Raw genomic sequence first — 12,656 nt, 5'->3', positions numbered from 1 at the left:
TCACTGAAGGCCTGAAGAGCTGCCTAGACCAAGTGTAAGGCAGTTCTGCTTGTTCATGGGGCAGCCAACTGAACTTCCTTTAAACGTGCAGCTGGGAAAACCTTTGCAACACTGAAAGCATCAATGTGGAGCCCAGCAGCAGAACGCATGCCTGAGCTCACTTCACTTCTGTAGCAGGTCCTTGCCTTAGCAAAGGCAGGCCACCCCCTCTTCACTGCCACTTCCATGGTGGAAGGTGACATGGATAATGCTGGTGGTTGGGGTTCTTCTATAACTTGGCACATCGGAATAAAAAGTGCTGAGCAAGTCTGAGAATGGCCTCCACAAGCTACTCCACTTAGTGGACCAAGATGCCTTAATTCCTAGTGTTCCTGGATTCCAAAATCTAAACAAAAAACTCTTCAGTGTTCTTGTTTAAGGTGTTTGCTTGACTTAGATGATGTGTTTGAGTGTTACCAGAGGGAACAAAGCTGTTCAATAGCTCTTTAGAATCAAACCTCATCACCAATGTTCTGTTTTCTTCCCAAAAGGCCCTGGAGTTGCTGGTTACCTTACTGCAGGGACAACATCATCTGTAATGCCCAATGTACCACCCCCGGTAGACAATGAAGTGGGAGATGTCAGCTAAGGACTGGAAATCCTTGTGGAAGACAAAGGCAGACTGGCCAGTGATGAGGAACAGCACTTTCCTCCAACACATTGAAGTGAACTTACTGCCTTTCCAAGTGTTTAATGACAGTGTTATTCCTTTTTCTATGACTGTTGGGGTTTTTTTGTTTTGTTTTGGTTGGGTTTTTTTTTTTTTGGAGAAAGTCAGAGATTCTAACTATCACACTGTAACACAAGCAAGCACTCTGTGGATCAGCTGAAATGGGTACACAAGAATTTTTTTTCTTGTTGTACATAAGCACATTTTGTTCCTTTGTATTTGTTTACAAGACTGTGAATCAAACTTTCCTAGTTTTTATATTTTATGAATTAGCATGACTGGAGTTGAGCTACAGTCTAGAGGAATTGGGCTAAAATCACTTTGACCTCACCAACCCCCACTAAAAGGGCATCCCTTTTTTTCCCAATCTATGTTGATCACTCCTGTTGAACATGACTTGCAGAGGGTTGGTCCCTGCACCAGTTCACTGATGTCCTTAATCATTAACATTATCTTCCTGAGATCAAACAGCATTAGACATTCGTATGTATAACTGGCTTGACCAAATTGACAAAGCTTCAGCAAAAAAACTTAAAAGTTGACATGTTATGTAAGAAATTAGTGTAATTGTGAAATGTTCTATACATTATCCAGTATATAAAAACTTTCTATATTGAGTGTACATTATACAGATCATTCATATGTACATAAAATTTTAAAATAAAGGGAATTAAGAGCCTTGTTAATGAGATAAAGGTGGTATTCTTACCTAGCTGTTTTTAAAGGTGTGGGAAATGAGGGTGGCCAGAGACCTGAATTTGTGTGTGGCTCAGTAGGGCTCCTGGACATTCCTGCTTGGGAAACACTGGGCTGGTTCTGACAGCCTGGAGCACAACTCTTAAACCACAGGTAGTGGTACAATGTAGGTTGTTTTTTATTTGAAATACACTTCAGCCACTGACTTACTGACATTCTCAGCTTCCTAGGAAACATTCCTACAGGAAGCAAGAGGAAACCAAGATGCATGGAAATATGAACAATAGTTACTGCTTTCTCAAAAGAGATTATAATCTTTTTAGGTATAATGAAGTGATATGAGGTAAGAAACTTATTTGTAGAAAGCTTCTAGTTCTTGGTACTCTGAAACAGTACCATCCTGACTGACTTTGGCAGCTTTAGCTGGAACACCCTTCAGGTGAATGCTTGGCTGTAGGCTCCAGGACAGAACTGGCTGCAATCTCTTCCTGAAGACTGAGCCAAACAGGGCCTGTTCTCTCCAAGCTCCAACACTGTGTGCTAGGGTGGTTTGTTTGTTCATGCAAAAAGTAAACACTTGTATCCTTAGGTTAACTGTTGATCAACCCTGTGTAAGTTAAGTTGAAAAGCAGTTTGTCCTGACTTTATAGCAAGTAGAACTACTGCTGGTGCAGTATGCTGTGATCTGCCTTGTCCTCTTATATGAGCAAGTTCTCTTTGCTGAAGAGGACTGTTACAGAAGCAGAGCTGAGGAACTCTGACCTTTGAGAACTTCCCAGAGGTGTTTGGTGTAAATGGCAGAGACTGTTTTGGTAGCAGAGGCAGCCATGAACTGCCCTGTGCCAGTCAGCACTGGCTCCCCACTGAGGGGAAGGTGCCACCTATGCTTAGGCATATTTAAGAAAGGGTGGGAGCAGCTGGGGCCAGGAGATGGGAAGAGGCTTCTGAGGGTGCATGAAAGGAGACACAGAAGGACAGATGCAAGGGAAGACAAAAGGTGCAGCTGTAAGGAAAAATGGGATGAGATACACTTGGAAAAACAAGGCAGAGGTGTAAGCAGCAAGGAGCAAACAGCTCCATGCTGACTGCAGCCTCACTTGAGGGGAGGTGGGGGAAGGACTGAAGGTTGTTGCCTTAGTGAAAAGGAGGGCAGCTGAGAGCAGGAGAGAGGGCTGGACTGCAGCTGTGCTTTGGAAAGGGAAAAGAAAGGCATTACCCTAAGTGTTTAATTATCATTTAATCAAAAATTAACAGTTTATCCTAGCTTGTGATAAACTAAATTGGGAGAAACTGCTGAGGCAAAACTGCTTTGCCTACAATAAAAGGCTAAGAGGGCTTTGGCTCAGAGCAAGTGAAGCACTTCAGGCCTGTTAGAAAATAGATTTTATTTAGTATTACAAAGAACCTGGACAAATTCCGGTATTTACATGGCATGCTGCAAATTTTTAAAAGCAAGTGCCTGATATTAAATGTAATAATTACAAGTAAAGAGTGAGAGAATATGTATTGCTTCAAGCTAGAATCAAGTTTTTGTATTCATCCAATTTTACCTTAACACTATTGCACTGAACTAAATCTTTCCTAAATCTTCCATCCATTTGAGATGGCTTTATGCTGACATTAGATTTTTGCAGTTAGCTGCTTTGACTGATCAAGCAGTTCCCACCTTGCAATTGTTGAGAGATGAACTTCATCAGGCCCATCTGCCAGGCGCAAGGTCCGTATGTAAGCAAACCTGTGTTGGAAGGAGCTGAATTAGGAGTAGATTTCTAATCCTGCCACAGCAACAAGCCAGGCTGGCAGCAGCAGTTCTCAGCACTGTTTTTCTTGTAGCCATCCTTTCAACAATAGTCTCTTTGAAAAGAGCTATTACATAGGAGATGCTGCAGTAAGATCTTCCTGGCAGGATTGAGATGTGTGGGCTGGAAGTTCAGAAGGCTTGTTTCTCCCCAGGGCCATAAGGCATAAGATTGAGCTTTAGAAACAGATCCTCTGTGCTGCTGATAAGAACTATTTTAAGTCCAGTGTCAGCTTTGCTTTTGCATTGGAGTTGAATTATAAAAAGATTGCTTTCAAGTTTTATAGCTTAAAGGGACATGGACCATTATTTTGGGCTACCCAAGGTGAAACAGCATGTATTGGTGTTATAAAATGATCTTAAAAGAAATGCTTAGAATCTATAGGTAAGTCTCCCTTTACTCACATAGAAGCCAAAGGAAAATCCTGGGAAACTCCAGCTCCACCACACACTTGGATTGCACAGTCAATCACTTTCAGGACAGCTCGAGGGACAGCCACTTTGGTCATGGCTACCTGTAGTTAGAAGAGAACTTGCATTATTGTAACAGTTTCAAAAGCAAGTGAAAATATTTCTCTCACTTCTACTGAAGATGGGTATCTCACAGTACAACCCTTCCTCTTTGGATTGGATGAGAGCTCTGCTGTTCCTGGTCCCTGGGTAAGGTAAAACTCTTTCCAGTCACCCAAAACTATCTTGTTGTCTTGAGACAAGTGAGCAATACTTGAACTTCTTTAATTTTTAAATACTTTATCAGATTGATCTAAAAGTTTTTAACTGAGACCACTTTCCAGTTTCATGACAATCTAAAGCACATCTTAAGGCAGTTTTCAACATGAAGTTAGTTATGCTTTATGATTAGAAGAATAATGTTTAGCAATGTGTTTTATATTTCAACTAGTAAATGCACAGGTGTTGCATCCCCCAAGTCCTAGCCTAAGGCTGGCAAAAAAAAAAACCCCTTACCTCTTTTCTTGCTTTTCTGTTGCCCAACATGTCAAGCTTGCTGGCTGTTTTCAGGGTAAGCAGTCGAGCCTGTTCTATGCTAAGGCGGCATTCAGCAATCCAGTGGGCAACAACTTCCTGCAGAAACCAAAGCCAACAAGCAGAAAGTCGGTTAATACCTCCTCCTATGGCTAGGTAAACATGCCCTAAGGAACATGCCCCTAGTCCTCAGCATGGGCAGTCATTTAGAGACACTCTTGTGCAAATTAAAGCTAGTTTGATGCATGTAATCTGAGGAAAAAAGAAAAACATGGTGCCTGACAGAAATATTAAAGATAGAGCAGTTCCTTTTCCTGGCAGGAAAGAGGAAAAGGCAAAAAACTGATTCTGGCACACTTTCATTTACTGGTCAGGCCCCCTACCTGCTAGCCATTTTTATGAAGCCCTTCACTGCCTGCTTTTTACTCCCTGCTACCAGGATTCACAACCCTCTCTGTGTAACATGCCCCAGTATACAAGTTACACACTGGGGTGCACAGCTGCAGGGTGGTGCCTGCTGCATCTCTCTGTTCACACTGATGATAAATTAGTAGCTCCCTTGATCCAAACAGAGTTATGGTCTTGGCAGCCATTCCCTGCTCCTCTTAGCTAATTCCACTCTGCAGCCAACATACCACAGTAGAAAAAAAAACATTCACATGACGCTTGTCAGTACAAAAGGTGTTAGGAGCCCAAGCCAGCCTCTGGCACACAGTTCTGCCTGGACTGCAGATGGTACAGCTGTGGCCGCTGCAGGAGGCATGAGCAAATGTGCAGCCCTTGCTTCGGCACAAAGTGTGGGAGCTCAGCTTAGCTCATGTCAGCAAAGGTGGTGTGGAGCTGGGTGGAGGTGTTCAGACATGCTCTTCTGCTGACAGCTCCCAGAGTTGTAACTAGCTGCTATGTGGGTGGTGGTGACAGTCAGCCTGTTACCCAAGGCAGCCACCAGCCTCACCTCTGAGGTTAGGCTGGCTATGGGCTATGCAGCTGGCTTCCAGGTCTTGCCTGTGGCTTCATCAAACATTGTTACTTTAACAAGCTTCTGAGAAATACAGTGCACCTCAGCCAACCCTTATTAATTCTAGGTTACAGTTGTGAATGGAAGTTTGGCAGTGACATGACTGGAAAATGGGTATGTAAGATTACTCCCTCTGGATCTGTACAAACAATTCTCTGTAACCTGTACCAGACACTAATTCAGCTTCCTCTTTCCATTGCCTTTACTTGTTTTTTCCAATAACATCATCCTATCTGTTGGATAAGACTGAGGAATACGTGAAATGTGATAGGCCAACAACTAAATGCTGATAGTTCCCATAAAAAGCAGACTTGTCATCTTTTTATGATTCTAGTGAGCTCTCCTCACAAAACAGTATTTCAATTCCAGAGCAAGGTAAGGCAAAAAAATCCCAATAGGGCCTTGGTTGGGTCTGTACTTTTGTAAGTACAAATAATTAGAGAAGTAAAATTTTTAGTCAAATTTAGATCCTTGCGTGTCTCCTGTAATCATGAATGGAGATGTCTGAGTAACAAATTTGGTACGCCAAAATGGTGAATTTGCCTTGTAACTACAGAAATATAAGCTGTATGCCTGAAAAAGTACCTGTCCAAACTGATCAGTGAAAGCAGAGAAAAAAGCATGGTGACAACATCTGTATTCAAATCCAGCAAAGGATATCCTATTCATTGCAAGGAAAAAAAAAAAATCCCATAGGTTATAGTGAAAAATGGGAGCCTCGCAGTATGATTTTTTCCCTCACCACCTAAGGCATTATGAATAGGAATTCAAGGTTAGGGCACATCTATTGCAGTATCCATTATCAGAGTCACAAGGTTGTGTGTGGGCAAAACAAAGGGTGATGGCTGGAGCCTGTGAATTGAGACAAAGAGGGAACATGCTTACATGGTGATACAGTTTCTTCCCGAAAGTCTCTCTCTGTGCTGCACGCTGGCACATTATCTGTAAAGCGGTTTCAGCTGCACCAAGGGACCTCATGCAGTGATGAATACGGCCTGGCCCAAGCCGACCTTGAGCAATCTCAAAGCCCCTGCCCTCTCCTGGTTGGGAAGAAAAACAGGCACATGCAGATTCCTTGATTCCCTCTGGAAATGATCCATGGCTCCAAGCAGAAGTGGCCTCATAGGACGAGAGCTAGAAGCAAGCTTCTCGAAAGTTTATTTTACAGAACTGTTGCTTGTTTACTCCAACTAGCTCTACATTGATACACTGTTAATAATACCTACAGCACAAAGCACACTGAGAGGGTTTGCTTTACCTGATTTAAATTAAATGTTGTTAATCTTACACTGAAAAATAGAGTCATAGAATCATTTAGGTTAGGAAAGACCTTTAAGAACATCGAGTCCAACCGTCAGCCATGCCCACTAAACCATTTCCTGACGTGCCTTGTGTTCCAATGCCTGACAGCCTTTCAGTAAAAAAATTTTTTCCTAATATCCAGTCTAAACCTCCCCTGCTGCAACTTGAGGCCATTTCTTCTCATGCTATCTCCAGCCACCTGACAGAAGAGACCAGCACCCACCTCACTACAACCCCCCTTCAGGTAGTTGTAAAGAGCGATAAGGTCTCCCCTCAGCCTCCTTTTCTCCAGGCTAAACAGCTCCAGTTCCCTCAGCCGCTCCTCGTAAGACTTGTGCTCCAGGCCCCTCACCAACTTGGTTGCCCTTCTCTGGACATGCTCCAGCAACTCCATGTCTTTCCTGTAGTGAGGGGCCCAAAACTGAACACGGTACTCGAGGTGCGGCCTCACCAGTGCCGAGTACAGGGGAACAATCACCTCCCTGCTCCTGCTGGCCACACTATTTCTGATACAGGCCAGGATGCTGTTGGCCTTCTTGGCCACCTGGTCACACTGCTGGCTCATATTCAGCCGGCTGTCAACCAGCACCCCCAGGTCTTTCTCTGCTGGGCAGCTTTCCAGCCGCTCTTCCCCAAGCCTGTAGAGCTGCATGGGGTTGCTGTGACCAAAGTGCAGGACCCGGCACTTGACCTTGTTGAACTTCATACAATTGGCCTCAGCCCATCGATCCAGGCTGTCCAGATCTCTCTGTAGAGCCTCCCTACCCTCAAGCAGGTCAACACTCCCTCCCAGCTTGGTGCCATCCACAAACTTACTGAGGGTGCACTCAATCCCTTCATCCAGATCATCAATAAAGACATTAAACAGAACTGGCCCCAACACCGAGCCCTGGGGAACACCACTTGTGACCTACTGCCAACTGGATTTAACTCCATTCCCCTCAACCCTCTCGGCTCAGCCAGCCAGTTTTTTCACCCAGCAAAGAGTACACTTGTCTAAGCCATACATCTATGAGATTTGGTATGAGAATCTGGGGGAAGACTTTGAGGCTTCCAGGTCCTAGGGCTACTCAAGAGAAAAAGCTCTTTCAGTGAAATAAAAATAGCAGAGAAGAAATAGAAGAAATGAGGATTTATAGTAAGTGGGGGAAGTAAAGCAAAGTTCTCCCTGCAGAAGGTCACAGTGCTGGCCTGCTCATCCTTTCATTTATTTTTTTTCCAGTTCTGCTAAGTCTGCAGGCACCCAGGCTTGGATGGCCATGGACTACAGCAGAATTTAAAAGCCTGTGAGAACTAGTTTTGGGGAGAGAATGCCACTGACAGTTTCTGCTTTGTTCTACTTCAGGGAAGTGATTTTTGCATGACAGCTACAGCTGCCCTGCTTCCTTCAATCACCTTTCTGCTCTAAACAAATTACATTCAAGCAGCAGGTAGACTGCTGAAGAAAGAGTGGGCTCCCTCTTACATGTGTTTGCGACCCTGGCTCAACTGACCATAGCTGTTTCCGAAAAATTACAGTGAGTCATAAAATAAACCACTGTTTCATAAAACTTAGGTTGTTGCTGGATGTATTGAAAAGGAATTAATACTGAAACTCACCCAGGATTATATTGGAGACAGGTACTCGCACATCATTAAAGTGTATCTCAAAATGTCCTCCATGGATCTCATCTACAGGGATAGAGAAAACGCACCAGCAGGGTAAAACGAAGGAGGATGAAAATACAGGCCTTCAATTCCTAAACCTTTTTCTATATATGCGTTTCACTGATTTATTTCATATACAATATTTATTAGTATTACTGCAGCTTCTGAGACTGCTAACAAATTAATACACATGTAGCTGATAAATATTATCACCTACCCAGGTAGCCAAACACTGAGAGGGGTCTTATCAGCTTCAGCCCTGGAGTGTCCATGGGAACAATAATCATACTGTGCTGCTTGTACCTGATCAAGACAAAATGCACAAGTTAATCATAACTTTGAGGCTCCCTTCTGTCCTCTCCCTCCGCTTTTTTATTTTCTATCCTCAATTTAGCACTCACATAAAGCCAATGCTGAGATTTACCTATACCAACTGCAGCCATCCTGCCTGCATGCAGTGCAGCCTGCATGCTTCAACACTCCTTGAATCACCAGTCAACAAATAAAAATGTACTACTTGCACCTAATGCACCACAACCGAAAAACTTCTGTGCAAGTAGTTCTGTATCACTCAGTCCATTTCCTCTCCCCTCCTGCCTTTTTTGTTCTTAAAACATGTTTATCATCATCATCTTAGCTTGCCTATAGTTTAGGAAAAAAATCCCCATGTTTAAATTCCTTCAGAATATTTAAGGTCAGTTATTAGTCACACAGAACTGGAGGTGACATCCCAGCTCCCTGAATTCAGTCTCCAGTTCTAGCAAGTACAGTATCACATAATCCCCTCCATGAACTCCCACTCAGCTTCCAAGAGCTCAAGAGATGCCGCTGTCTGTAGAGCCACTGGACAAACCATCCTGTACGCTGTTAGCAAATTACTGTTTACTTCTCAATGGAACCTAGCCAAATGTAAAAACTTAAGATAATCAGTGGAATTTGAGCTAAAATCCAACTTAAGAGATACAAATGTTCCAATTCCTTTGCATTACGAGCTGTGTGATTTTAATGGAACCAGTCACGAAGCATTTTATTCATCACTTGCCTAAGTTTTTGTAAAGGCAATTTTAGTTCAGTAATAAGAGTTGAACAACATATTTATTTTAAATAAGAAGAGGGAAGTATTACATTTACAGATATAGGAATGGAATGAGTAGGTCTGATTAAAGATGTGCAATGCTCTCTGCTCACACCACTTCACATAATAAACATCCCATGTTTCAAACTTAACTTTCTATAACTACGGATAACTTCATGAAAAACTTGGTAGATAATTTCAGGTCTCTGATGTACTTTCACTTGTACTCATTCTGTTCAGGGAAGCTCTGAAACGCTTTGTTTTTATTATTTTTTAAGTAAGCAATTCTTCCTCTCATTAGTTGTTTTATATACTATACCTATGAAATATATTGTAAGCCAGAGACAGTTGTTGGTTGAACAACTGATGCAGACTAAAATTAATGTGACCAAGATAAAGTCAGTGAACCCTCCAAAATTTCCTGATCCAATTCATCACACAGCTGCACAAACACTAGAGCTAGTGCAATGGAGGGGGGGAAGCATGCCGATGCAAGTTGGTAACAGTGAAAAGGTTGGGAGGCTTCAGTCATCAGCAGCTGACAGCAAAAGAGGAGCTTGGTCAGCAACAGACACATGCACAGGTTTAAAACTCTCCTGTAATTCATGAGCACATCCAACTGATCAAGGCAATTAATGGTATTTCACTTAACAGAATTTTTGCAAGCAGTGACTCCTCCAGGAAACAAGCTTTATGTACCTCTTTGAATCTCCTAGGAATCCTTACCTGGATGCTGAGGAGTTTTTGGTTTTGCCCATTACAATTGCAACTTTGCAGTTTGGGTTTCCAGCACCTTAGAAGAGTCACAAACACAAAAATAGTTTTCAATATAAAAATCTCAATGTGGAATCAAATGAAGTTTCATATGAATAAATCTTACTCTCTTCTTTTCGTGGTACAGGAGCAAAAGCACGCAATCTACTTCTGTGTTTATACTCTGAGTAATCAGACTGAAACAAAATACAACTTATTGCTTAACATGTGAAAAGGAGTTGACTTGTGGGGAGGGGAACAATGAAAAGCCAAACATCCAAACCCTCCAGAATCCAGCTCCATCATCGATTCCTATCAAAGGAGAACAGGAAGGTACTTGAAATGGAATCTAATTACTTCTGTCTCCGTTACAGATAAACACATCAGTGTGATACAAAAGCACACCTCAAGGTAAGACGCTGACATTTCAAAAGCAAAACTTAAAACTATAAAGACTGGAAAATCTATGTGGGAATGAAATGCCGACCACATTGTAACCAAATTACGCAAATAAGGCTATCAAAGGGTTACCATGATGACTTTGCTACTACTTTATTCTAACTTCTCTGGAATGAAGGTTTTTTTCCCCCTTCATGCAAATGATTTTAGTTTGCACTTCAAAGAAAGATCTCAGTGGAAATCCTTACCTGAAGACAATCTGCTAGCATTTCAAACCATTGATAACATTATTTGAGACCTGTCTTTGTAGCATAAAGCTAGCATTTTAATGCACAAGTCCTACAGAAGATTCTATCATTAGTTAAAATGGCATCTTATTTCTAAGAGCCTTAAGCCTCACTATCTTTTTCTTTAAAGGTTTCTTAGTACCAAAGCATGCTCTCATTCCTTTCAAAGTCTCACACAGACAATAAAGCTAGGGAAAAGGGGGCAGGATTATACCTGACATATGTAACAATCAGTTAATTCTTTATTGCTATCTCAATGCAGATGACAAGCTTCGCAGAGATTTAATTCAAGATTTGATCTGTACCAGCTCCGTTTGTTTTGAGGTCAGAAACAAAGATGACTTTTTAACTTCTCTGGCAGCTGTTATCACAAGGTTTGGGCACCTCAGGTCTAGACAATACAACCACCTGGCTTTGAGCTCAGCTCCTTCCTCCTAAGAACAGCCACTGTGATGGCCAGGAAGTGGGAGAGAGATTTATTTCATTCTGATAAACACAGCCTGTTTTGAGGGCCAGACTGCTGGCTGTTTATTTTCTTCTTTTGCAATACGTTATTCATCCATTGTTTGCGAAGTGGAGTTATATTTGTGACCCGTGAGCTATACAATGCTAACGAGCTAAAATATCTGAGTCAAAAGCTGGGGGGAATAAATCAGCTTGGTAAAAAAACCAGTAGATATCAAACAGTTGGCTCATTTGGGCAACTGCAACAAGCAGGTGACCAACCCCAAAATAACACAACATATGCTTTGCAATGTACTACCCTGCAAAGAGAAATGATACATTTACATTCTTAAGGGGATTCTGACTTTTCTCTTTTTCCACAGATGGCAAAGAACTGCACAAGTGGTATTTTCTAAACTGCATTTATCTTGAAGTGAGGTTTACAACAGAAGATATTTTGACTTTCTGGAATCTGTTCGAAAACTGTTTTGTGAACAATCCTCAAGTCACATCCCTGCTTCAAAAAAAGGCAAATTTCACCATGTTGTATGAAAAAAAAATCAGAAGAAGCTTTCATGTTGAACTTAGTGAGGAGTTCACTGAGAGCTAGACATCTGGTCAGATGCTCTAAATCATTAGTACAAGTTTCTGGAAGGCAACTGAATACCTCTGTTTGATATGTGCTTTTTCCCATCCGAACGCAACAAAGGAAGGCGGATTCCTGGCCTTTCCACTCCTTAGAGTCTGACATTCTGAAAACCCAAAATAAATTTTATGCAACTTTGACCCATAAATGCCAGAAAGAAGTTCTGCTGTAACGCAAGACTGAAAGACTCCAGTGCTTTGGAAGAAATGCAGTCTGCCTGGATGGAAGGGTCAGAGAAGACCGTCATTTTGGCAGGAGTTACAAGTAATTTTGCAAGAAATTCACAACTGAACAAACAGAAATAGGAGAGATTTTAGAAGGGTAGTTTAAAGCCTATTTCCATATTGATAAGCTTTTTAATAATCTTTTTCATCTATATGTCTGCACAACCTGTCCAAAACTTTTAAACCACAATGCTGCTACACTGAGAAACATTGTAAGTTTAACTAATGTATTATATTTTTTAACTCTTCATGGCATTCATATAGGGAAAGACAACGTTTTAAAATGTGCTCAGATGGTTGATCACAATCCGTTAGAAGCCTAATCTTTGCTATGAGGGGGTGTAACATGCTTAAGATTACTGACCTTCACACAATGAACTTACACAGGTTCTTTCCGGTGGAGAGTACTAAATGTGGCACAGACATGGACAGTACAACCTTTAAAGCAGCTACCATATAACCTGGTTTCAGAAGCGAACAGCATTTAATTCTTGCAATCTAGTTATCTATTTTTCAGTGTCCAATCTTCAAATTTTTGGCTGAGACAACAAAGGCAGGATAATCTACTACTTGAATGCCCAGAATACCTATGACTCTTGCCATGTTGGCTCCTGCCTGGTGGGTTACCTCTCTCTGCTAAAGATCAGGGCTCATGGTGACATTACAGACTTGGC

The 12,656-nt window shown here is 41.9% G+C and overlaps 2 protein-coding genes across 4 annotated transcripts in view; one reads left to right on the top strand and one right to left on the bottom strand.

The window, feature by feature from the left end:
- Nucleotides 1-1,390, top strand: part of DNAJC13 (DnaJ heat shock protein family (Hsp40) member C13) — a 57,298-nt gene extending 55,908 nt beyond the window's left edge. For 2 of the 3 annotated variants that reach the window (XM_030009675.2, XM_030009672.2), the window contains one exon: nucleotides 531-1,390. In XM_030009675.2, coding sequence (XP_029865535.1) covers nucleotides 531-628 — 98 coding nt within the window. In that variant the 3' untranslated portion in view covers nucleotides 629-1,390. The remainder of the gene's footprint in view (nucleotides 1-530) is intronic. The other variant, XR_003922756.2, reaches the window with a different exon arrangement.
- Nucleotides 1,391-2,771: 1,381 nt separating this feature from the next.
- ACAD11 (acyl-CoA dehydrogenase family member 11) overlaps nucleotides 2,772-12,656 on the bottom strand; it is a 35,408-nt gene continuing 25,523 nt past the window's right edge. The window contains exons 14-20 of the mRNA XM_030009681.2: nucleotides 9,956-10,022; nucleotides 8,372-8,457; nucleotides 8,107-8,178; nucleotides 6,091-6,245; nucleotides 4,170-4,286; nucleotides 3,609-3,718; nucleotides 2,772-3,140 (exon numbers count right to left, since the gene is read on the bottom strand). Coding sequence (XP_029865541.1) covers nucleotides 3,026-3,140; nucleotides 3,609-3,718; nucleotides 4,170-4,286; nucleotides 6,091-6,245; nucleotides 8,107-8,178; nucleotides 8,372-8,457; nucleotides 9,956-10,022 — 722 coding nt within the window. The 3' untranslated portion in view covers nucleotides 2,772-3,025. The remainder of the gene's footprint in view (nucleotides 3,141-3,608; nucleotides 3,719-4,169; nucleotides 4,287-6,090; nucleotides 6,246-8,106; nucleotides 8,179-8,371; nucleotides 8,458-9,955; nucleotides 10,023-12,656) is intronic.

This window comes from Aquila chrysaetos, chromosome 3, assembly GCF_900496995.4.
Source record: "Aquila chrysaetos chrysaetos chromosome 3, bAquChr1.4, whole genome shotgun sequence".
Taxonomy (NCBI): Eukaryota; Metazoa; Chordata; class Aves; order Accipitriformes; family Accipitridae; genus Aquila; species Aquila chrysaetos.
The sequence above is the reverse complement of the archived record's forward strand: the minus strand, read 5'-3'. Positions and strand labels throughout refer to the sequence as shown.